Here is a 24620-nt window from a genome sequence, read left to right as displayed (position 1 = left end):
GTAGATTAAACCATTTCACTCATTTCCAGATTTTTTTGTGGAGAGCGCCGGCAGTTGTGTGCGGACTGACCGATCATAGCTCTTATTCCGAAGGCTGTTTTAATATGCACGACGTGCTTTTAGCTCTCGGGACAAAGAGACATACTTCGCAGGTCTGTCAAGTGAGACTCAGAAGACCGATCGGAGCTCTAACCTTTTACAAGCGCTGGTCCTTGCTCCTTTTGGCATCTCGGTAGTTGTAGTTTTGTCCACTGTAGCTTTGCTCGAAAAATGAACTGTGAGACCACAACTCCCATCACTCCGCAAGCACTGGAGCCTTCAGAGCGCATCCTCTGGAAGGGGGCACCGAAGCCATTGAGCAACCTTCTAGTCCAAGGGCCCGCCTTCCTGAACCCAGAAGCACCCGTGATTGGTCGACTGCCCCGCCTCTCAGCGGAGGGGGCGACAGGTGAATGAAAGGGGGGCGTGTCAGTGCGCGTAGCTCGGCGGCGGCGCGGCTGGAAGAACTAGCTGGAAGGTGAGAGCAGAGAAGCGGGTTCACGCTGCCGCTTTCATTGGCTTGGGGAGGATTCGGGGCGCCGTGGGGGCGGGATGGGCAACCGACAGGGATGTTCCGCGTCGGTCGGCCTCTCACGGACCGCCTGGCCTTGGCTAATCCCCGGACTCCAGCCGGGAGAACCCGTACTCATTGACGGACCCTCTCCCTCCCCTCCAGCGTGGGGAGGCCCATGCGGCGGCCGTTTCCCACCTCCTCCCAGACACTGGGTTACCCCCTATGCCCTGATTCGTCCAGCGGGTGGTATGGGCGCACGCTGATTCTGGTGGTCCCAGGGCGCAAGGGCTCGGCCAGACTGGGGCAGTTGGCAGCGACGGCCACTTTGTCCGGGAGAGGCCGTGAGAGGGGCAAGGCCTCGGTTCTCACCATCGGGACCCAAAGACTGTATCCAGTAACGGATTCTGGTGATTTCTGCAGGGTTGTCTACCTGCGGGCGGGGGAGCATCCTCTTGACTTGCGATCAATTTAGCAGTTGAATCAAAGATTCAGTTGACCCAGAAATACTTTCTGTGAAAATGGAAACTCTTCTTCTGAGTCGTTTCCCTCCACTCCGTGCGTTTGGGAAAGGAATGAATGACTTCCCCAGCCCTTCTCACGGTTTCCTGGAGGGTTAAGGAAGTCAGGTTGGCATAAGTAGACAAAGATGTCAGTTCTGGACTCAAACCAATCTCGGTGCCAGTCCTAGCCTGAGCGTGTTATATGAAAATTGGAACCTCAGTTTCCTCCTCTGAAAAAGAGGAAGTAATGATTTTATCTACTGTACTGGGTTCTTGGGAGGTTAACATTAGTTTATGCTTGTAAAGTGTTAATACTTTTTACAGTGCTTCATGAGAAGTAGTTCTCAGTAAATGCTAACAACTGAGGAGCAGATTTTCATTATTCTCTGGTTGGTGAAACTGCAGGAGTGTTGTCAGAAAGAGTGGGTGGATTTCAAAGTCGCTTTTGGCACAGGAATAAAGACATTCTCTCAGGGGCATGTGGGAGTTTGTTATAACACTAGTGTTGGCATCTGCCCTCTCCTGGAAGACATGCGATGTTCTTGGTTCACTTTTCAATTCTTGGCCTCTTCCTTGTGTCAGGCATTGCTTGTAGCCAATAACTGTTGAATTGAATTGGAACCATGGGAAGGTTGGGAGGGTCCCTGCCAGAGTGTGGATAAATGTGCTTCTGGAAGCAGTGTACCCTATGAGCTTCTTTTCCAGGAGAAGTGGTGATCCTTGGTTTGTGCCCGGGATGCAGAGCACCGAAGCAAGTGGAATTGATGAATACAACATGCAATGGCATACAGCATTCCCACGTTGTATGCCAAATGCAGTTGGAGAAACGTTTGAAGAAAATATGTGGATAGATTTTGTAAAGTCAAGGGAGTATTTCCATGATCCAGTAGAATCTAGAATATTTGCAGATAGAAAGCCAAAGGAAATAGGTTTTGAGTGTTATTGCTAGAAAGACGCATCTTCTAGTGAAAAATACAAGTGCCTGGGGGGAGGCTCTGTAGATAAGACTGTTCTACAAGTTAAGAAGTATTGGGCCTGGGACTTCCCTGGTGGTCCAGGGGCTAAGACTCCGTACTCCCAATATAGGGGACTCGGGTTCTATCCCTAGTTAAGGAACTAGATCTCACATGCTGCAATGAACACGTGGCTCAGCCAAATAAATAAATGAATACTTCTTAAAAAAGAATTGGGCCTATTTAATAATCTTCCTTATTTACCAATTCCTTATCCCTCTGCCCCTCCTCCTTTTTCTTCTTTGCTAAAAAGGAAGTTCAGTTCAGTTCAGTTGCTCAGTTGTGTCTGACTCTTTGCTACCCCATGAATCGCAGCACGCCAGGCCTCCCTGTCCATCACCATCTCCCGGAGTTCACCCAGACCCACATCCATCGAGTCTGTGATGCCATCCAGCCATCTCATCCTCTGTCATCCCCTTCTACTCCTGCCCCCAATCCCTCCCAGCATCAGAGTCTTTTCCAATGAGTCAGCTCTTCGCATGAGGTGGCCAAAGTACTGGAGCTTCAGCTTTAGCATCATTCCTTCCAAAGAAATCCCAGGGTTGATCTCCTTCAGAATGGACTGGTTGGATCTCCTTGCAGTCCAAGGGACTCTCAAGAGTCTTCTCCAACACCACAGTTCAAAAGCATCAATTCTTTGGCACTCAGCCTTCTTCACAGTCCAACTCTCACATCCATACATGACCACAGGAAAAACCATAGCCTTGACTAGACGGACCTTAGTCGGCAAAGTCATGTCTCTGCTTTTGAATATGCTATCTAGGTTGGTCATAACTTTTCTCCCAAGGAGTAAGCGTCTTTTAATTTCATGCCTGCAGTCACCATCTGCAGTGATTTTGGAGCCCCCAAAAATAAAGTCTGACACTGTTTCCACTGTTTCCCCATCTATTTCCCATGAAGTGATGGGACCGGATGCCATGATCTTCGTTTTGAAAGAGGGGGGAAAAAGGCAATATATGCACATAGTAAAAGATCCTAACAGTATGGAAAGGTTATGAATGAAAAATGAAATCATTCCCCAAACCTCCTACCTCTAGTCCCTCTTCTCAAGGTTCAGTTCAGTTCAGTTCAGTTGCTCAGTTGTGTCTGACTCTTTGCAACCCCATGGACTGCTGCACGCCAGGCCTCCCTGTCCATCACCAACTTCCAGGGTTTGCTCAAACTCATGTCCATCGAGTTGGTGATGCCATCCAACCATCTCATCCTCTGTCGTCCGCTTTTCCTCCTGCCCTCAATCTTTCCCAGCATCAGGATCTTTTCCAATGAGTCAGTTCTTTGCATCAGGTGTCCAAAGTATTGGAGCTTCAGCTTCAACATCAGTCCTTCTAATGAATATTCAGAACTGATTTCCTTTAGGATGGACTGGTTGGATCTCCTTGCAGTCCAGGGGACTCTCAAGAGTCTTCTCCAACACCACAGTTTAAAAGCATCAATTCTTTGGTGTTCAACCTTCTTTACCGTCGTACTCTCACATCTATACATGACTACTGGAAAAACCATAACTTTGACTATATATGAACCTTTGTTGGTTCATATGTCTCTGCTTTTTGATATGCTGTCTAGGTTTGTCATAGTCTTTTAATTTCATGGCTGCAGTCAACATCTGCAGTGATTCTGGAGCCCAAGAAAATAAGTCTGTCACTGTTTCGTTTCCCCATTTATTTGCCATGAAGTGATGGGACTGGATGCCATGATCTTTGTTTTTGAATGTTGAGTTTTAAGCCAGCTTTTTCACTCTCCTCTTTCACTTTCATCAAGAGGCTCTTTAGTTCCTCTTCTCTTTCTGCCATAAGGGTGATGTCATCTGCATATCTGAGGTTATTGATATTTCTCTTGGCAATCTTGATTTCAGCTTGTGCTTCATCCAGCCCGGCATTTCTCATGATGTACTCTGCATATAAGTTAAATAAGCAGGGTGACAATATACAGCCTTGACGTACTCCTTTTCCTATTTGGAACCTTTCCTATTTGGAACCAGTCCGTGGTTCCATGTCCAGTTCTAACAGTTGCTTCCTGGCCTGCATACAGATTTCTCAGGAGGCAGGTAAGGTGGTCTGGTATTCCCATCTCTTTAATAATTTTCCACAGTTTGTTATGATGCACACAGTCAAAGGCTTTGATGTAGTCAGTGAAGCAGAAGTAGATGTTTTTCTGGAACTCTGTTGCTTTTTCTGTGATCCAACAGATGCTGGCAATTTGATCTCTGGTTCCTCTGTCTTTTCTAAATCCAGCTTGAACGTCTGAAATTTTCAGTTCACGTACTGTTGCGGTTATCTGCTATTAACTCTTGGTTATCTGCTTTTAACTTTTGCTCATATAACCTTCCAGAAAAAAATTCTTACATATGCCAATAAAAACATATGTATATCCCATCTATGTGATGGGATAATACTGTACATTTTGTTTTGCATCTTATATTTTTCCTTACTATATCTTGGTGAGTGTTTTATATGAACACACAGAATTCTCGCTCTTTAAAGCACGGTTGCATAGTATTCCACTGTGTAAATATACCTCATTGATTTAACTTGCCCCCTACTGGTGAATGTTCTGATTGTTTCTACTTTTTTGCTTGTACAAAAACCTGGTGTGATGGGCATCTCTCAGCTTATGATTTGATGTACTTTTGGGAATACATTCAAAAGGGTAAGTTTTTAGCCATGAAATTTTGGGAGCAAAAGATGTGTAATTTTTGTAGGGGGGGCCACATCATACCTCATTCGGGGATCTTAGTTTACTGACCAGGGATTGAACCTGTGCTCCCTGCAGTGGAAGGACCACCAGGGAAATCCCAAAAGATGTGTACATTTAAATTTTGATAAATATTGGCAAATTCCCCCTCTAAAATGGTATTCCCCATGATATTTCTATCAACAGTAGATATTATTACTTTGAAAATTTTTTACCAGTCAGATTGGTTTTCTTTCAGTTCTGAGGAAGAACTGAATTTGATATTTAAATGTAGCATTCTCCTGTGTCCTGTTTTCCCCTTGATATGATTGCCAAAAGGAGGAAGGTTTGGCTGGAACATTTAGAAGAGGTGAGAATGACCAGGAACTCTTAATCCTGTGAAAACTTTCAGGGTTGATTTATTCAGGAGAAGAGTTTTTCAGATATCAGACAGTTCTCTTCCTTTCTGAATCAAAATGTTAATTTTAACTACTTTGGATGAAAAAACATTCCCCAAATTATAAACTCCTGGAGTTTAAAATGAATACAAAAAGAATCGTCTTGATGACTTAGACCCATCCATCATAGCCCTGGGGTAAAATTTAATGATGTCCTGAGGCTATTTTGAATATGTTCAGAGCATTTAATACTCTTAGCTAAGTGGCCTCAGGCTGATATTTTGAAAAAATGTCTGGGTCTGTTTTTGATAGCTTTTTTTTAGCCTTTTCCTGGCTATCAAGTCTCACTTTTAAGTTTGTCGGTTTACTTACAGAGACTCCTTTACTTCTTTGTTCTCTAGCTTCTAAACTGAATGTGTCACTTATAAATGTGTAAAAGTAGGTGTAAACTGCCATTTAATGAGGTTGTTGTTGGTCTTCATTGAGTAAAGTCTGTTAGGTTAACACACAGGCCTTGAAGGATCTCTTAGCAGTGGAAAGACTGTCTGCTGGTAGAGATGCCTCATTTCTCTTGGGTAGGGTAATTGTTGTGTTCCACTTGTAGAAAAGAAGAGTGCTGAAGAGTTGTTAGCTGTAGTTGGCAGCTTTCACTAGGCCTTTTGGGATCTCAATAGAAGAAGAAGATATAGGAACTTCTTTGAGCTCAATGGGTCAGTAAATAAAAGGGGTAAGTTGATCGATGGCTATGTGGTTTGTGTGATGGGGGAAGATAGAGAGGAGAGCTCAGGGGAGGTCAGCTTCTGTCTTCCTCACTTGCAGAAGGATTTTAAACTTGATTTATGCTTTATATTTGTTCTGGGGATTTCCCTGGTGGCTCAGATGGTAAAGAATCTGCCTGCAATGTAGGAGACCTGGGTTCAATCCCTAAGTCAGGAAGATCGCTGGAGAAGGGAATGGCTACCCACTTCAGTATTCTTGCCTGGAGGGCTCCTCTGTCGTTGGAGTCAGAAGAGTCAGACACGAGTGAGCAGCTAACAAGTATATTTGTTGCATCCTTGTTCTACTTAGCGGGTAAGAGAGGAGTATTCTTTTGTGTTCAGCTAACCTACTTTGTCCAAAGCACTGCCAAATGCTGTGAAAGTGTTAGTTTCTCTGTAGTGTCCAACTCTTTGTGATCCCATGGACTGTCGCCTGCCAGGCTCCTCTGTCCATAAAATCCTCTAAGAATACTGGCAAGAATACTAGAGTGGGTAGCCATCCCTTCTCCAGGGGATCTTCCTGACCCAGGGATGGAACCTGGTTCTTCCGCATCATAGGCAGATTCTTTACCATCTGAGCCACCAGGAGAGCCCTGCCAGGTGCTTTATGGGAAATCAAATGAAATAAGACATGGCTCATGCCTTCTGAGGGCTTATAGTCCACTGACAGAGAAGGACTGAGACATAAAAAATACAGAGAAGAGAAGGAAGGGTTGTGGAGTCAGTCAATTAGAAATATCTCAGTTGCACTGAGAAAATTCAACCAAAGCAAAAAGGGACTTAATGGCTTCTGGCAGAGCATGAGCTGGGGCTCAGATGGTGTCCCTGGCCTCCATCTGTTGCTCCTGTTTGAACTGGGCTATCATCTGTATTAGGCTGGTTCCCCTTGTGGTGTGGCAGCCGCATCCCTCATATCCCACATGCCCACAGAGCAGAGAGCCATTCTTTTTTTGGATCCCCCAGAAAATGCTTCATTGCTTTTCATTGGCTCTGGCCTAGTCACATGGCCGTTTCTGAGCCAATCAGTGTGGTCAGAGGGTAAGTTATGTTGATAGGTTTAGCCTCTGTTACAGCTTACTCATCTGGAGCTTGGGCATGGTGCTAGTTTTATGCAAAGCACATTGGCTGTGGATGGGGCAAGGATGATTCCATCAAAGCCAAAAAGGGCAATAAAATCATAAGAATGGAGAATGCATTCTGGCTAGCCCAAGCATCCACCAAGTGTTCCCACAAACTTATGGTAATCAGTGTGAGCTGAGACTAGACATGCCAGTCCCTGAGTTCTGTATTGGGACAGTGGAGACTGAACCGGAGACCGTAATTCTTAGATTCAGGTATTATTTATATTTCGAGCCTTGAGAAAGTCAAATGTCATTTATAAGAGCATGAACTCTGAAGGTTTTGAGTCCTGGCTCTGTTGCAGCTGGATCATCACCATCCTCTGAGTCTTAAAAGTACAATATTGTAAGTATAATATTAGTCCTTACTCATAGGGTTGTTATAAAAGCTCACAGAAAGAATCTATGTAAAATACTAAGTACTCACCCATATACAGTTAGCTATAGTTACTTTTACTGTTTCTCATTAGTTAACCCAGTTAGACAATCTTTAATTTTTGTTAGCCCGTATTATAAAGATTTACTTAACTGAGTTTTGGGGAAGAATTAAAAAAATAAAAATAAAAAGAACATCTTCTTTGTAAGGTTGGCATGTGTGAACTGAAGAAAACAACAACAAAAAATCTTGGCAGAGATCCAGGCTCCTTTTGAGCAGCACCAGCTGGTGGAGAAATGGAGATGCAATCCTATTATGCCAAGCTCTTGGGGGAGCTGAACGAACAGCGGCAGAGGGACTTCTTCTGCGACTGCAGCATTATCGTGGAAGGGCGGATCTTCAAGGCCCACAGGAACATCTTGTTTGCCAACAGCGGCTACTTCCGCGCCCTGCTCATTCACTACATCCAGGACAGCGGGCGGCACAGCACCGCCTCCCTGGACATCGTCACCTCCGACGCCTTCTCCACCATCTTAGACTTCCTTTATTCTGGAAAGTTGGATTTGTGTGGGGAGAACGTGATTGAAGTTATGTCGGCTGCCAGCTACCTGCAGATGAACGACGTGGTAAACTTCTGCAAGACATACATCAGATCCTCCCTCGACATCTGCCGAAAGATGGAGAAGGAGGCTGCAGTGGCGGCCGCGGTGGCCGCAGCAGCAGCCGCCGCGGCAGCGGCCGCAGCGGCTGCCACAGCTCATCAGGTGGACAGCGGAAGCCCCAAGAAAGGGACCGCCGGTGAGACCAAGAGCTTGGTCTCTCCAGCCGAGGGGGAGGAGAGTGTGGACCGACCAAGAGAGCCCCCCAGTGGTGATCACAGAGGCTGCTTCCCTCTGGAACTGGTGGGGAAAGACAGCCAGGGCAGTGGCTGGGCTGACAGTGACCGCTCCACTCGGCCAGAACAGATGGAGCCCAAGATGGAGTTGGGTGCTGCGGAGGTGGAGATGGATGGACAGCTGCAGCCACCTGCCACCCCACTGAGCCTGGCCCCCCGGGAGGAGGGTTTGCCCAGTAGCCAGGCTATCGACTTGGCTTACAGTAACTACCATGTTAAACAGTTCCTGGAGGCACTCCTGCGCAACAGTGCCGTCCAGAGCAAAGAGGATGTGGACCATCACTTTTCTCAGAGTTTGGAGGGAAGACCAGATGGTGCAGGAGTGGCAGCCATGAGTTCCATGATGAATGTGCAGACTGACTGGTATGGAGAGGACTCAGGTGAGCCCCATCAGCCTCCATCGTCTCTGCTGCTCATTTAGCACATGCTTGTGTGCCTTCTGGCCCCCACCATCACCTGCATCATTGTCGTGGGCACTACCATCATCATCACCACCATCAGCATCCCCATCATCACTATCGCCACCATTATCTCCACATTATCACTGCCACCACTGCCAATAGCATTAATTGAGCACCTGCTGTGTCCAGGGCATTGCCTCTTCACATTTTTTTTTTTTTTAACCTCTACAACTAGAGTATAAGTGTGTTGAATGCAGTTTGGAGACATGGAAAGAACCCATTCTCTTCTGTTAACCACAAGGGAGACTTTGGTGAATTCATGAAATTTCTTTGAACCCTTTTTTTTTTTCAGGAGATAATCACTCCTACCTTGCCTTCTTACAGAGTTGAGGACCAAATGAAAAGGTTTTCAGAACTTTTTTTCTCACATATGAAAACATGTTCTGTACAGGTAGGAAATGTATCCTTCTTTGTGTCAACCGTGGTGCCTGGCCCATGTACTCAGTTAACATGTCGTGGCTGATAGTGTGATGTCCTGGAGAATATTTGAGAGTTGAATTGGGCTTCATGTAAGTAAATTTCTTGTATCCTTTGGTAGGATTTTGTGTTTTAAGAGAACTTAGTTTTTTGTCTGAGCAATTCTGAGAGATGGGATAATATGGTTAACTCTTCTTACAGATGAGGTAATTGTGTTGTAAACTGTCTTGTAGGAGATGGAAATAGATGTGGCTGTCTCCTTACTGATGAAAGTAACCTTGGCTTCTTTTCAAGCCTAGAAATTAATGAGTCACATTTCTAATTCATCCTTTAGTACTGTGCAGTGAAAGTCGACTAAGTAAGGGGGGGTGATCTGCTCTTATTCATTACTAAAAGACTATTTTGAGACTTAAGAAAAAAATAACAGGTACACATGGGGTCGTGAAAGAGTTGGACATGACTTAGTGGCTAAACAACACCACACAGGAGAAACCCAGGAAAACTGAATCTGGTCTGGAGACTTTTAAATTTCTTTTTTTTTTTTTAATTTTAACATTTTTTTAATGAAAAATTACTTCATCCCTGCATCAAAATTTCATTTTTTAAAAAAATCAAGAATGCTCTGTATGTCTGACCTAATCTAGACTTGCAAAACTTGCAAATATGCTTTCTGGCCTTCAGAGACACTGGCTTAGCTAGCATGCAGAAGGTAGTGGTTGTTTTCAGTGGTTACTCTATGGGAACTTGTTGAAATCGAACTTCTTTTTTAAAACTTAATTAATTTTGGGCTGCACTAGGTCTTCATTGCTGCACCTGGGGTTTCTCAGCGGGAGCAGGGGCTACTGTTCACTGCGGTGCACGGGCTCCTCATTGCGGTGGCTTCTCTTGTTGCGGAGCACAGGTTCAAGGCATGACGGCTTCGGTAGTTGCAGCTTGCGGGCTCAGTAGTTTCAGCATGCGGTAGTTGCCCTGCAGCATGTGGAATCTTCCCAGGCCAGGGATGGGCCCTGTGTCCCCTGCATTGGCGGGCAGATTCTCAACTATTGGAGCACCAGGGACTTCCAAAATCTAATTTCTGTGTAAGAGTAGCACTTCACAGTCTGTGTTCCCCTTTTCCATCCATCAGCCCCTCATGCTGCTGCTAAGTTGCTTCAGTCGTGTCTGACTCTCGGCAACTCCATAGATGGCAGCCCACCAGGCTCCCCCGTCCCTGGGATTCTCCAGGCAAGAACACTGGAGTGGGCTGCCGTTTCCTTCTCCAATGCATGCAAGTGAAAAGTGAAAGTGAAGTCGCTCAGTCGTGTCTGACTCTTCGCGACCCCAAGGACTGCAGCCCACCAGGCTCCTCTGTCCATGGGATTTTCCAGGCAAGAGTACTGGAGTGGGGTGCCATTGCCTTCTCCGTCAGCCCCTCATAGTGCCATGTAAGTTAGGTGGAGGAAGTATGGAGAAACCGAGACCCAGAGGGTTTGGTGAGTTCCTTAAGAATATAGAACTGGCACGTGTCACCACTAATGCTCTTTGATAGCAACCCAGGCTGGCTTCATTTCACTCGTGAAACAAACTGTGAAGGCAGCACAGGTGGTCAGAGGATTTCAGTGCACTGATTTTGTCTCTCAACCCCTCTGCCTGTATCACAAGTATCAAGAAATAGAAATTCAGATCTACACCACCTTCATTCAGATCCATCTGTCCATCTATAAAGTCAGCTTTCCAGCTCATCCTGTGGCAAGACAGTCTCCTGGCTTCTTGCCGTGCCTGTTGTCTGCCAGGTTTTGATTCCATTTGCATGGCTCCAGGACACATTTACTCCAAGTGCCAAGGGACAGAGTAGGACTGATTTGTTTGGTTTTTCATATATTTGCTCAAATGCTTGAGCACTTTCCTTGTGAAGATACAAAGATAAGTCAGATATGGCTCCAGCTCTCAAAAAACGGATGGTTTCTTATAGGAGCTAAGCTGTGTGAAAGTGGCACCATGTGGTACAAAGGTACTAGGGCTGGAAGACAGATGGAGGTGTGAATTTCACAGCAGTCCAGAAGCAGAACTGGCTTCCACATGTTAGGTTAGGGAGGCTTAATGAAAGTGGCATCTGAGTACTTACTACTGTATAAAAATCAGTAAGTAGTGACTTATTGTATAGCACAGGGAACTATATTCAACATCTTGCTGTAACATATTAATATAATGCAAAAGAATCTGAAAAAGGATATGTATAACAGTCACCTTGCTATACACCTGAAACTAATACAATATGGCAACTCAACTATATTTCAATTTTTTAAAAAAGTGGCATTTGAGGGTAAGAAGAGAAAACATAGGGAGAAATTGGAGTCAGTCATGGAAAGCCTTAAATGGTAAGAGGTAAGTTAGGCACAGGGGAATTTTTGGTAGTTTTTGAGCTTGGGAGTGGACAGGAAAGATTAATTTGGCCTCAGCATAAGGTAGTGAAGAAATGGGAGACCAGGGCAGGGAGATGGTGAGGAGGCAGTTATAGTACTTGTGTGTTCACTCATCTCTGACACCAGCAGGCACTGTCAAAGCACGTGGTTCTCCTATAATCTCTTCTCCCCTGGACCTCCCAACGCCAGCCTCACTTTCTCCCGTTGCTTCCTGAAAAGTTCATCTCTCAATACACTTCTGCTGTTTTACCTCCCATTCTATTCTCAGCCCACTGTGAGGAAAGACCCCCACCCAACACCCCACCTGCTTCATGAGGTCAGCCGTACATTTCCAGGGCTGGTCCAGTGAGTAGTTTTCAGATGTTATCTTTCTGACCACTCTCAGTAGTTAACTCTGATCTTTCCTTCTTGAAATTCTCTCTTCCCCTGGCTTCTGACACCTTGAGTACCCATTGCTGTTACCTTTGTCGATTTCTTTTCAGCCTCATCATGGGATCGTTTAATGTCAGTGTGTCCAGCATTCCATCAAGGCCTTGCTTCTTTAACATCTTATCATTCCTGCTCATTTATTCATTTAACAGATATTTATTGAGCACTTCCTGTATGCCAGGCACTGTTTATAACAGTGAACAAAAGACAGTGCTTGTCCTCGTGGAGCTGACATTCTAGAGTTGTGAGCCAGACAGTAAACACATAAGTACCTGTATAATATGAAGAAGAACTAAAGCAGGGACAGAGTTGACTAAGAGTGAGGGGATGCTATTTTATTTACTGTTGACCAGGACTTGCTAACAGGTTGTCTTTAAGCAAAGACCCTAAGTGAGTAAGAGAGCAAACTGCAGAGATATCAGGGGGAACATTCCAGGCAGAGCGAAGAACAAGGTGCAAAGGCCCAGGCGTAGGATCACACTTGGCTAGTGAACAAAAGGAACAGCCAGGATGCTAGTGTGGCGGGAGTGGAGTGAGCAAGGCAGAAAGTGTGGGGGGATAAGGTCAGAGAGGCTGAGTAAGGGTGGACCAGGTAGGCCCTTGAAGGCGATGAGAAGGTCTTTGAGTATTGCTCCGCAGAGAGTGACTTGAGATGACATGTATTAAAAGGATCCTTCTGAGTACTGTGTGCAGTTACCTTCTAAGTGGGCCTCTTGCTTCTCCTCTTGCTTTCCTGTAGACTACAGGGGAACATAGGCTACGGGGAGCATAGACTCTCGGGGAGCGAGGTGGGAGCAGGAGGACTGCTTAGGAGGTGACTGCAATAACCCAGGTGAGAGAGGTGTGCGCCTTCTTCTTTCTCTTTTTTTAAAAACAGATTTTGTTTATTTTGTCTTATTTATTTATGTATTTGGCTGCACCAGGTCTTAGTTATGGCTTGTAAACTCTCAGTTACAGCACATAAACTCTCCGCTATGGCATGCGGCTTCTAGTGCCCTGACCAGGGATTGAACCTGGACCCCTGCATTGGGAGCACCGTCTTCATCTCTGGACCACCCGGGAAGTCCCCGTTTTCTTTTTTTTTTAATTTTATTGTATTGTTTGGATATAATTGCTTTACAAGGTTGTGTTTCTGCTGTACAACAAAGTGAATCAGCTATTCGTATATATATATAGCCCCTCCCTCTTGCACCTCTCTCCCACCCCACTCTCCTTGAATCAGTGTGGTAGTAGTAGACAGGTGGGATGTGATTGGGTTAGGACTGTACTGACTCTGAAAGATAGAGCTGACCAGAGTTTCTAATGGCTGTGTGAGTGTTATGAGAAAAAGGAACATTAAAGATGGCCTTAAAGTTTTTACCTTGAGCGACTGATTTAAATGTTATGTTTGTGGTGCCTGTTGGATACCCCAGTGAAGATGTGCAGTCTATAAGTGATTACATCTATAAGTCAGAGCTGAGATATAAATCTAGGGGTCACTGTTGGATCTGAGCAATTTAAATCCTGTGTATTCCATAGATCTAGAAGGCGAAGATAAGAGAGCTAAGAACTGAGCCCTGGGAAGCTCCAACATTGAGATGTCAGGAAAATAAGGGAGCCAGTGAAGGAAGCTGAGAAGGGGCAGTCCGTGAGGCAGCAGAGAATCAAGAAAGAGTATTGTACTTCCCTGGTGGTCCAGGGGGTAAGACTCTGTGCTTCCAATGCAGAGGGTGCAGGTTTGATCCCTGGTGGGGAAAGTAAGATCCCACATGCTGCATGGCACAACCAAGGAAGGAACGAAGAAAGAGTGATGGATGTCAGGAGGAGAAAACATTTCAAGATAAAGGAGAAATCAACGTCCAGTACTGTGTGTAGGCAGATTGAGAACTGATCATTGGGTTTTTAATAATGGAGAGGTCATGGGTGAGCAGTATGAATGAAGTGGTGGGCAAACGACGAAATGGAGTAGGCTTAAACGAGGACACAGAGACTCCCCTGGCAGTCCAGTGGTTAAGATTTCCCCTTCCTATGCAAGGGGTGCAGGTTTGATCCCTGGTCAGGGAGCTAAGATCCTACGTGCCTTAGGACCAAAAATAATCAAAACATGAAACAGGAGCAATATTGTAACAAATTCAGTAAAGACTTAAAAAATGGGAGGGGCGACATCAAATAGGATGCCTAAAACTTAAAGAAAAATTAAAATAGATAAGCAACAGAGATATATTGTATAGCACAGTGAATTGTAGTCATTTTCTTGTAAGTGAGCATAAATTGTAAAAATACTGAATCACTATGCTGAAACCTACATAATATTGTAAATTATACTTCAATAAAAACAATTAAATAAAATGGTGATTATGGTGATTATTGGCATATTAGAATAAAGCACTAAGCCCAGAGACCTCAAAAAAATAAAAATAAAAAAACCTCAAATGTAGATGTAAAGATGGTATAATACTTCTTTCAAGAAATTTACTGTGAAGGGAACAAAGAAATGCTTCCATGGCTGCAAAGAGATATGAGGTTAAGGTCTCCTGCATTGCAGGTGGATTCTTTACTGTCTGAGCCACCAGGGAAACCCAAGTTTCAGCTTAGGTAGGAGGAAAATTCGGGAGGTGGATGATGGTGAGAGTTGTGGAACCATGTGAATGTACTTAGTGCTACTGAGCAGTACAGTTAAATATGATTGAAATAGTCTGTATTATATTATGTGACCTTCACCACATAAAAAAACATTTAAAAAATGTGATGCTTGGGTCCCACCCCACCCATTAGCTTGGGATGGAGATTGGGCATTAGTATTGTTTTTCATTTTAAGCTGCATTTTAATATGCAGGCAAAGTTGAGAGCTCTTCGTCTAGGATTGGGTGGCTGAGGTGGATTGGAGGACAGGGTCTATGGAAGAAAGGAGATGCAGGAACAGAGAGGGCAGGGCATTGGAAAGGTCATCTTTGGTATTCACACCAAGAATTTTTCCAGGAGTAGAGTCTGAAGGCAGTGTGATCGAATCTCCAAGGAGTGAGATGACCCGGGGACTCCTAGATGACTGTAACAAGGATGAGCATTGGTATCATCTGATGGGATGACCTTCAGAACATCTTAGGGTTTTGCTCTGGAGATGACAGTGAAGCCCGAGGAAGACCCACCCTCCCCTGATCCAGGGAGTCAAGGCCATGGGTTAACGGGATCAGGGTGCTTAGGGGAGAGCCAGGCCTCAGTTAAAGCAACCACTCAATCTACTGAGGACTCACAACTGCATTCTTCGCTTCTTTCCCCAAGCTCCACCTCGATCTGTCTAATCCAAGTATTCCCCGATGGATGCACTGAGCCTGCCTCAAACATGATAAAATCGCGACTGACCTCATTCATCCTGCACCTGCTTTTCCTCCTGTGTTCCCTGCCTTGGTGTATTCCACATCACATCAGCTAACCTAGAATCAGTGTCATTTAGAATCTTCTCTTTCCTCTGCTCTGTCCTCCCCATTGAGTCATCATGTGCTGTGAATTTTATTTCTCAATCCTGTCAATCCTCTCTCCTCTCCACCTCCACAGTCACAGGCTTTAGTTCTGTGTCTTCTCTCATCCCCTCCCACCTGGACTTCTTGCCTTTAATCTTGCCTCTCTTAAATCCTTCCCCTGCATTATCCCCAGAGGAATCCTTTAAAAGCCATATCACCTTGTACCTTCCTTGCTTAAAACCCTACCTGCTTAAAGGATAAAGTCTGAGTTCATTAACATGTTAGTGTCGCAGAGGCAGGGATTTTTTTTCTTTTCTGACGACTACTGTATCCCCAAGGCCTATAACCCAGTCTGGCACATTGTAGGTGCTCAGGATAAATTTGCTTAGTGAATTCATAAATGTGACCTTAGGACCTTCCCCAGAAGTTCTTGCCCCTTTCCTTGGCTTCGTTCCTCATTCTTCTCCACCCTGCTTTGTATTCCCTATTCTCATTTACCTCTGCCTGAACTTGTGCTGTTTCCCTGCCTAAGATACCCTTTCTCTTTCTCAAACTCCCAGTGAACTCCTATTCATCCTTCAAAACCTTGCTCAAAGGTCACCTTTCCTGTGAGATCATTTCTGAACTCCAGGAGAGAATTCATTACTTTTCACTATCTTTTTTTCTTCTTTTAAAAAATTATTTATTAGAGTACAGTTGTTTTCCAGTGCTGTGTTAGTTTCTGCTGTACAGCAAGATGAATCACTTATATGTATACATATGTGCTGTGTTGTGTGTACTCAGTTGTGTCCTACTCTTTGCAACCCCATGGACTGCAGCCTATCAGGCTCCTCTGTCCTTGGGGATTCTTCAGACAAGAATACTGGAGTGGGTTGCCATGCCCTCCTCCTGGGGATCTTCCCAACCCAGGGATTGAACTCGGGTCTCCCGCATTGCAGGCAGATTCTTTACCAACTGAGCCATCAGGGAAACCCAGGTATACATATATCCCCTCTTTTTTCGATTTCCTTCCCATTTAGGTCACCATAGAGCTATGCTGGTGGCTCAGATGGTAAAGAATCCCCCTGCAAAGCAGGAGACCCAGGTTCGATCTCTGGGTCAGGAAGATCCCTTGGAAAAGGGCATGGCAACCCACTCCAGTATCCTTATCTGGAGAATCCCATGGACAGAGGAGCCTGGTGGGCTGCAGTCCATGGGGTCACAAGGAGTCAGACACGACTGAGTGACTAAGCACAGCAGCACAGGGCATTGAGTAGAATTCTCTGTGTTATACAATAGAGTCTTATTAGTTATCTATTTTATACACACTAGTGTATATATGCCAATCCAAATCTCCCAATTCATCCCACCGCCACCCTTGTCTACATTTCTTCATCACTTTGAACTTTGCATTTGTTACGTTATATTGTATGAATTTGTTTACATGTCTTTCTCTCCTGCTAGACGTATCTTCTTGAGTGAAGAAACAAGTATCTTGATGAAAATGCACCTTGACACAGTGCCTCACATGTAATAGGCATGCAAGTGAACTGCTCTTCTGGGGGAATCAGATCATGAGAGAGAAGGGAAATGTTGCAATAATTCATACTTTTCTGATGGAGGTGTAGTTAATGGTTTTTTTTTTCCCCCGAGGCCTAACAGTGGACCCATTTTACTTAATGTTTTTGTAGATAATCAGGAAGAAGGTGGTAGCACAATGCCAGGCTGATGGGGATAAATGATGGGAAGAGTCCACAGTGCCAGGGGAGTGAGCAGGAAACTGGTCTCTCAGCACCAGTGTAAGCAGTGAGACGTAAATAATCCAACATGTATCTGCAGTGCTGAGCCATGAGCTGCTGCTTTTATTCCGGGAGATAGATTTTGGAGTCATTATTTTTGTTCAGTCACTCAGTCATGTCCGACTCTTTGCAGCCCCATGGACTGCAGCACACCAGGCTTCGCTGTCCTTCACCATCTCCCAGAGTTTGCTCAAACCCATGTCCATTGAATCGGTGATGCCATCCAACCATCTCATCCTCTGTCGTCCCCTTCTCCTCCTGCCCTCAATCTTTCCCAGCATCAGGGTCTTCTCCAATGTGTCAGTTCTTCTCATCAGGTGGCCAAAGTATTGGAGCTTCAGCTTCAGCATCAGTCCTTCCAATGAATATTCAGGGTTGATTTCCTTTAGGATTGACTGGTTTGATCTCCTTCATTATAGATTATGCAAAATGTTAGACATTGTCAGCATGGGAACTAGAAGCTAAAGAAGATAATCTCCACCCTTACATAGAATGATGTTGGGTACTCACTTGACATTCAGCTTGCACTTGACATTTGGCAGCACCTCAGGAAAGGTATAAAGCCCAGGTAAGTGTCCCAAGAAGGTCTCAGAAAAAAGGAGTTACTCCTGTGTTGAGAGAGACCGCAGGAGCCTGGCCAGATTAATCAGGAAAGAAACACTGAGGTGATGATGATATGACAAAAATGGCTGACGTTTATGAGAGCTTATTATGTGCCAGGTGCTGTGTTTTAGGTATTACCTCATTTCGTTCTTACCACAATCCAGTGAGGTGGGAATTATTATTATCCCTGTTTTACAGATGAGTGAATTAAAGCACAGAGAAGTCAAGCGAGATGTCCAAGGTCACACAGCTTGTAAGTGGCAGAGCTAGAACGTGACTCCTAATTTCTGTGCCTGGAAAACTTGAGTTATTAGTGCCTCCACATATATGATATGATCAAATTCTGTAAAATCCTGAAGGGGATGGATATAGGAAATGAATCTCAGAATACTGCCAGTAGGGTAACTCAGGAAACTTGAAAGGGTCGGTCTCTATACATGCGGGTGATAATCATGTTGTCACCCTAACAGCTGTATGAACAAGGTGGAAAAAAAAAAAGGGAAAAAGATTTAAATGAATTTTTGGGTATTTAATGATCTCATATATACAGAGTTAATATAAATTCCAAACAGTGTGGGGACTGCTTTATAGCAAACCTCTTCTACACATGCCTGAAAGCTATTCCAGGAGCTCTTGTCAAAGAAAGCATGAATCCTTGTCTGGAGGTCTGATCGATCATAATAGTTTTTCTTTTTTTCCACAAATTTTTGAGGGTCATTATATCAGTTCAGGAGGCTTGCATTAGTCAACTCAGGCAGCCATAACAGAATATCACAGGCTGAGTAGTTTTATCAACAGAAATTTATTCTCTCACAGTTTTGGAGGCTCAGAGTCCAAGATCGAGCTGCCAGCATGGTTGGTTTCTAGTGAGAGCTCTCTTCCTGGCTTGCAGACAACTACCTTTTTGCTTATCCTCATGTGACCTGTCCTCTGTGCAAGAATAGAGAGAAAGCCATCATTCCTGGCACCTCTGGCATTGTTCCTCTTCTTATAAGGACCCCAGTCCTATCAGATAAGAGCTCTACCCTTACAACCTCATTTAACCTTAATTACCTACTTAAAGGCCCTATCTTCACGTACAAGTGGCACTGGAGGTTATGACTTTAAGATAGGAATTTGTGGGGAGGGATGCAATTCATTCTATAACAGGGTCTTGATCATTATTTTCCTAAAATGAAATCAAGGAGAATAGGCATTATCAGAGTGAATATTATTTTGGGAGGTGTTTCAAGCTATCCACAGGAGGATACGTGTGTTCTCAGGCTGTAACATAAGCGCTGTTTCTAATTCTGAGCCACAGAGAAGTTTCAAAGTTGATGCCTCACAGCATTCCTTGCAGTCTTGTATCAGAAGCCCGTTTCCCTCTCTGGCTGACCCGGAGCCCAGCAGAGTCAGGGTCTGCAGACACCGTCTTGCTGTTAGCTGCTGGTGGAGTTGGGATTCTCCCTCTTGAAGTGGGCTGGTGGAGTTCTGCTCTGGATCCCATCCACTGGAGGGCAGCCAGTCTTGTTGCTGCTTACAGTACCATTTGTTCCCCAGGTGATGTGCTGGTGGTGCCCATCAAGCTGCACAAGTGTCCTTTCTGCCCCTACACTGCCAAACAGAAGGGCATCCTTAAGCGGCATATCCGCTCGCACACGGGGGAGCGGCCCTATCCTTGTGAGACCTGTGGCAAGAGGTTCACTCGACAGGAGCATCTGCGGAGTCATGCGCTCAGTGTAAGTGCCGCAGCTGGTGGGTCTCTCAGGGTGGCGGAGAGTGGCGGGGCGTGGAAGGTGGTTCATGAAATGTCTTTCACTTCTCTGTCCACTGGGGCATTGTCAGAGAATTTTAAACATGTATTTCTGCTACTAAATTATAGCTGGGTTAGTGGCACTTAGAAAAAGTGAAAACTTATATGGTTACAGACTAGTTTTCCTAGAAGGAAAGTTAAGAAAGTTCAGATCCTAGTCTGAGGATGGTTGTCAAAAGGCAGAGAACACTGGGGCTTAGACAGGGATTGGGGGTCTATTCCCCCAAGGGTAAGCTGCAGCCTCAGTTTCCCAGTCAACCTCAGCACCCCGGGGTGGGGAAGAGGTATAACACCATTTATGGGGCTGCCTGTGAGCAGCAAAGAGGACCCCTGGCCAAGAGGCCCTCCCTGCCCACTGGCTGCTGCCTAGGATTCTGTCTTCCATGTAAGTGGGTGAGTCCCAGCTGCTAAAAAGCATTCAGACCATTTAGAAAGGCATTGTATTTAAGATTATCCTTGAGCAAGGCAGCCATCAGGGACTTCCCTGGTGGCTCAGATAGTAAAGAGTCCACCTACAATACAGGACACCCGAGTTCGATCCCTGGTTTGGGAAGATCCCCTGGAGAAGGGAATGGCTACCCACTCCAGTATTCTTGCCTGCAGAATTCCACAGACGGAGGAGCCTGGCGGGCTATATTCCACCAGGTTGCAGAGTCAGACATGACTGGGAGACTAACACTTGAACAAGTCAGTGAGTCTTTGAAAACTGCAACATAAAAATGATTTGGATTTCAAAAGACACTCTCAAGAATGTGAAAAGACAACCCACAGAACAGGAGTGGTGCCACTTCATACAAACTTGGATTGCTAGAATCAGAAATTTATAATAACATGGTGCTGGTGAAGATGTGGAGAACCTGGAATCCTCATATACTGCTAGCGGGAACCCAAAATGGTACAGCCACTGCGCAAGACAGTTTAGTGTCTCCTCCAAAGGTTTAGGCATAAAGTTACCATTGTCGCTCAGTCGTGTCTGACTCTTTGCAACCCCATGGACTGTGGCCCCCCAGGCTCCCCTGTCCATGGGATTCTCCAGGCCAGAATACTGGACTGGGTAGCCATGCCCTTCTCCAGGGGATCTTCCCAACCCAGGGATCGAACCTGGGTCTTCTGCATTGCAAGCAGATTCTTTACTGTCTGACCCACCTGGGAAGCTCAAAGTTACCATTAGGACCCAGCAATCCTATGTCTAGGTATATACCCAAGAGAACTGAAAACATGCATTCACACAAAAACTTGCACACAGATGTTCATGTCAGCATTATTATTATTTATTACAAATAATAGCCAAATTATTTATTACAAATAATAATAATAATAGCCCCCAACATAGAAACAATCCAAATATTTATCAACTGATGAATGAATAAACAAAATGTGGTATATCCCTATAACGGACTATTGTTTAGCCATAAAATGAGATGAAGTCCTGATACATGCTACAACATGGAATAACCTTGAAAGCATTAGGCTCCGTGAAAGCAGCAAGTCACCAAAGGCCATCTATTATGTGATTCCATTTATATGAAATATACAAAGTGGGCAGACCCATGGGGATAGAGAGTAGATTAGTGGTTGAGGCCTGTGGGGATGGGAGAGACAAGACCATTAATGGGCACAGGTTTTCTTTATGGAGTGATGAAAATGTCCTAAAATTAGATGGTGGTGATAGTTGTACAACCTTATGAGTGTACTAAAAACCACTGAATTGTACACTTTAAAAGGGTGAATTTTATGATATGTGAATTACAGTTTTGATAGAATCTAGACTTAGATACATTCAAGGTGACTGACTGCCTTTCCTCTCAGTGTTGGGCCCAGCACACTTGTCTGAGAATGGCTTTATCCCAAGATGTTAAGTTTTTGTTTGGCCTTTTTTTTTTTTTTTTCCAAATTAATCTCCAATCCATCTTGGCAAAAATCGGTCCCTGGGTGCCTCTAAGATGTTTCATTGGTTGTAATCCCCATTCCACTCTGTACTAGATCCCATCTACTATTCAAAGGCTCCATCAGGCTGCAAGGGTCACAAACACACTCAGGTTGACTCAGGAAACCCAAGAACCCTCATGGGGAGCCAGGACACGTAAGGGCAGCTCCAGCAACCTAGGTATTGTTATTGGCCCTTCTCCTGCATCAGCCTCTCTGTCTCTCTCGCCTCTTGTGTGTATCCTGCATCCAGAGCTCTCCGCAAGGGAGGCTGTCATTCATTCACAGATCCCCAGTTGGCTGGAGTTCCTGAAGAGTGCACACTTCAGATAGATAGTTCCTTATACAAAGAGGATACCTGGGGCCACTGTCCTCGTGAGGAGTTGCATGGGGTTAGGAGATCAAGAGTATGCAAAGCTCTTTTCATATGTAAGGAACACATTTATCAACAAAAAAGTCAAGGCTGAAGCATCCACTGGCATGTTTGGGAAATACACTGGCGAATCTGCCTTCTTAATAACTAAACATTCCAAAGTACTTAAGAAGCCATGCCTAAAATCCTACTTGGCTCACCGATTGCCCTTTCCATGCCAGGCACTAGGAATACAGTAACAGATGTGACACCGAGGACAGAGAACATGGGTGAAGCTAGTCCGTGACCTAGTGGAGCTTATAATCTGTCAATTTCTATAGATCTATAATCTAGTAAATAATAAATCTATAACCTAGTAAATTTTACCAATGATTTGTTAGACGTGAAGGGAGAAGTATAGGTGAGACTATATAGCTGGGAGATCTAGTCTGGCCTGGAGCATCAGAAAAGACTTCCTTGAAAGGCATTAGTGGGAATTCCTTGACAATCCAGTGGTAAGGACTCCACGCTTTCACTGCCAAGGTGCAGGTTTCATCATTGGTCAGGGATCTAAGATCCTATAAGCCTGTGGCACAGCCAAAAAAAACACAAAAGGACTTTAGTAAGAGGGGAGTGTGGGCAGTGGGGAGGAGGGCTCGCTCCATGCACAACCGATGGCCCTGGGCTGGAAAGAATCTTGGTGAGGCTGAGATGGTGGCAGAAAAAGCAAAAGGGAGAGTGGTGAGAAATGCAGCTGGAAGGTCTTCCAGGGGCCATATCACATGGGGCCCCGAAGGCCATGGCTCGTCCTCTGTTCTCTGACATTCACTGTGCTGGTGATTTTAGGTTCATAGATCCAACCGTCCAATCATCTGCAAGGGCTGCAGAAGAACCTTCACGAGTCACCTGTCGCCGGGGCTGCGGCGCTTTGGGCTGTGTGACAGCTGCACCTGCATTACAGACGCGCACGATGACGATGACGAATTGATGCCCATCAACCTCAGCCTGGTGGAGGCGTCGTTCGAGAGCCAAGAAAAGAGTGACGCAGACAGTGACTGGCCGATCTATGTGGAGTCTGGGGAGGAAAACGACCCCGCCAGAGAGGATTCTGATGACAGACCCCAAATTCAGCCCAACTTAGCTGGTGGAGAGACGCTTACGTAGCAGTAACTTGGTGGAGGAGAGGGTTTAGAATTTGTTCTTGCTGATTCTGTGAGTGAAAGCCACCCTTTGTCCCATGTCGTGGAACCCTGAGAGGAACATTTTTTCACTGCCCATTATTTGCATTTCTGTTAGGCTGCACAGTGGAGGTTGGATTCAGTGACTCAGAGGACTAACGACTTTTTAGTGGTACCCCCGGTTTCCGAAGGCTTTCTGAGTGAATCAAGGTTGGCCCTGAGGCTTGCTGTTTTTTCCAGAGCTCTGCATCCAAACTCTGGTTTGGAGACAGATAAGAAAACCTCTGTACTTGTTTTTGTAGTTTCTCAGTCTTCTGCATTCCTGCGTCATCATCCTCTTTCTCTGAAAAGGTGGGCAAGGATATATTAAATTTCGAGATCAGTCTTACCTCTGCCAAGCCTCTCCTGATCAATTCCGTACTTTAACTTTCTGGTAAAGTATTAAGGAGAAAGCTTGCGTGATTTAAGGTAGGCAGGGCTGTCTGGCTTTAAGATTGTAAAAGGTACTTTCTAAATCTAAGATTGCAGTCTTAGAGGCTGAGGGTATTTATGTGCAGACAAGCATGGAAATGAGCTGAAAGGCTCCTTATGGCACTGTGACTTGCCCCCATCGAATTACATTTTAAGTTAGCCCCAGGAAGGGAGCCTGAGAGCCCAGGTCTGGGTGGTTTCCCTGTCTGGCTTGGTGTTTGACGATTGTGCGCACACAAATAACCCGTTTTACGATTATAAAGCAAGACATTTGGGCAAAACTCAAAATGCTCCTCTGTGTTTTCCAGCCATTTCTGAGAGCCACCACTGTGTAACCTGGCAATGCAGGCATCACTGACATTCTTTTACCTTATGAATAGAACTTTAATTGGAGGGAAAGGGTAAGCCTACATAAGCAAGTTATATTTCCAAATTGTTTACCTTTAAAAGATCATCTGGAGGGAAAGGGAAGGTTAGTAGAAGAACGGGTTTTTAAAACCAGTCTGTTCTTTATTCATTTTGCAGCCATACAATTATTCTAACAAAAGAGACTGTATTTCTTTAAAAGGCTAAAGAACAAGAAGTATTATGGAGTAAAGATATTTCAGGCACTTCCATAATTTTGTCTTATGTTTAAGTATCCAAAATGGATTTTAAAGGAAATTCCTTTTCTTCCATTAATTTTTTGGGACCCCATGGACTGTAGCCTTCCAGGCTCCTCTGTCCATGGGATTCTCCAGGCCAGAATATTGGAGTGGGTTGTCATTCCCTTCTTCAGGAGATCTTCCCAACCCAGGGATTGAACCTGGCTCTCCCACATTATAGGCAGATTCTTTACTGTCTGTGCCACCAGGGAAGCCCTCCTTTAATTTTACTATAATTATATTTCAAAAGGTAGTAAAAAATATCATTTTCTACCTCTTTAACAAAAAGAAATAACCAAAAAAATATAAATTTGCTTGTAAATAAATGTTATCATTGAAAGGTTCAGAAAGTGTTTAGACCATGCTTCTCAACAGAAGCTGGAACCCCAGGACGGTGCTGCTCAAACTGCGGCCTGAAACAGCTGCAGCTCCATGAATTCTTGGATCCC

At 44.8% G+C, this 24620-nt stretch overlaps 1 protein-coding gene across 1 annotated transcript; it reads left to right on the top strand.

The window, feature by feature from the left end:
* The first annotated feature begins 477 nt into the window (after nt 1-477).
* ZBTB8B (zinc finger and BTB domain containing 8B) lies at nt 478-23815 on the top strand. The gene is made up of 4 exons (XM_069574764.1): nt 478-517; nt 7596-8661; nt 19348-19526; nt 22725-23815. The coding sequence occupies exons 2-4, from the start codon at nt 7683-7685 to the stop codon at nt 23040-23042; spliced, it is 1476 nt and encodes a 491-aa protein (XP_069430865.1). The 5' UTR covers nt 478-517; nt 7596-7682; the 3' UTR covers nt 23043-23815.
* The last annotated feature ends 805 nt before the right edge of the window (nt 23816-24620 follow it).

The sequence above is a fragment of the Ovis canadensis genome, chromosome 2, assembly GCF_042477335.2.
Source record: "Ovis canadensis isolate MfBH-ARS-UI-01 breed Bighorn chromosome 2, ARS-UI_OviCan_v2, whole genome shotgun sequence".
In the NCBI taxonomy this organism is placed as follows: Eukaryota; Metazoa; Chordata; class Mammalia; order Artiodactyla; family Bovidae; genus Ovis; species Ovis canadensis.
The sequence above is the reverse complement of the archived record's forward strand: the minus strand, read 5'-3'. Positions and strand labels throughout refer to the sequence as shown.

Coding starts and splice junctions, on each gene's coding strand:
- ZBTB8B (XM_069574764.1), top strand. CDS start 7,683: ATGGAGATGCAATCCTATTATGCCAAGCTCTTGGGGGAGCTGAACGAA. Junction 8,662..19,347: donor CTGGTATGGAGAGGACTCAG/GTGAGCCCCATC, acceptor TTTGTTCCCCAG/GTGATGTGCTGGTGGTGCCC. Junction 19,527..22,724: donor TGCGGAGTCATGCGCTCAGT/GTAAGTGCCGCA, acceptor TGGTGATTTTAG/GTTCATAGATCCAACCGTCC.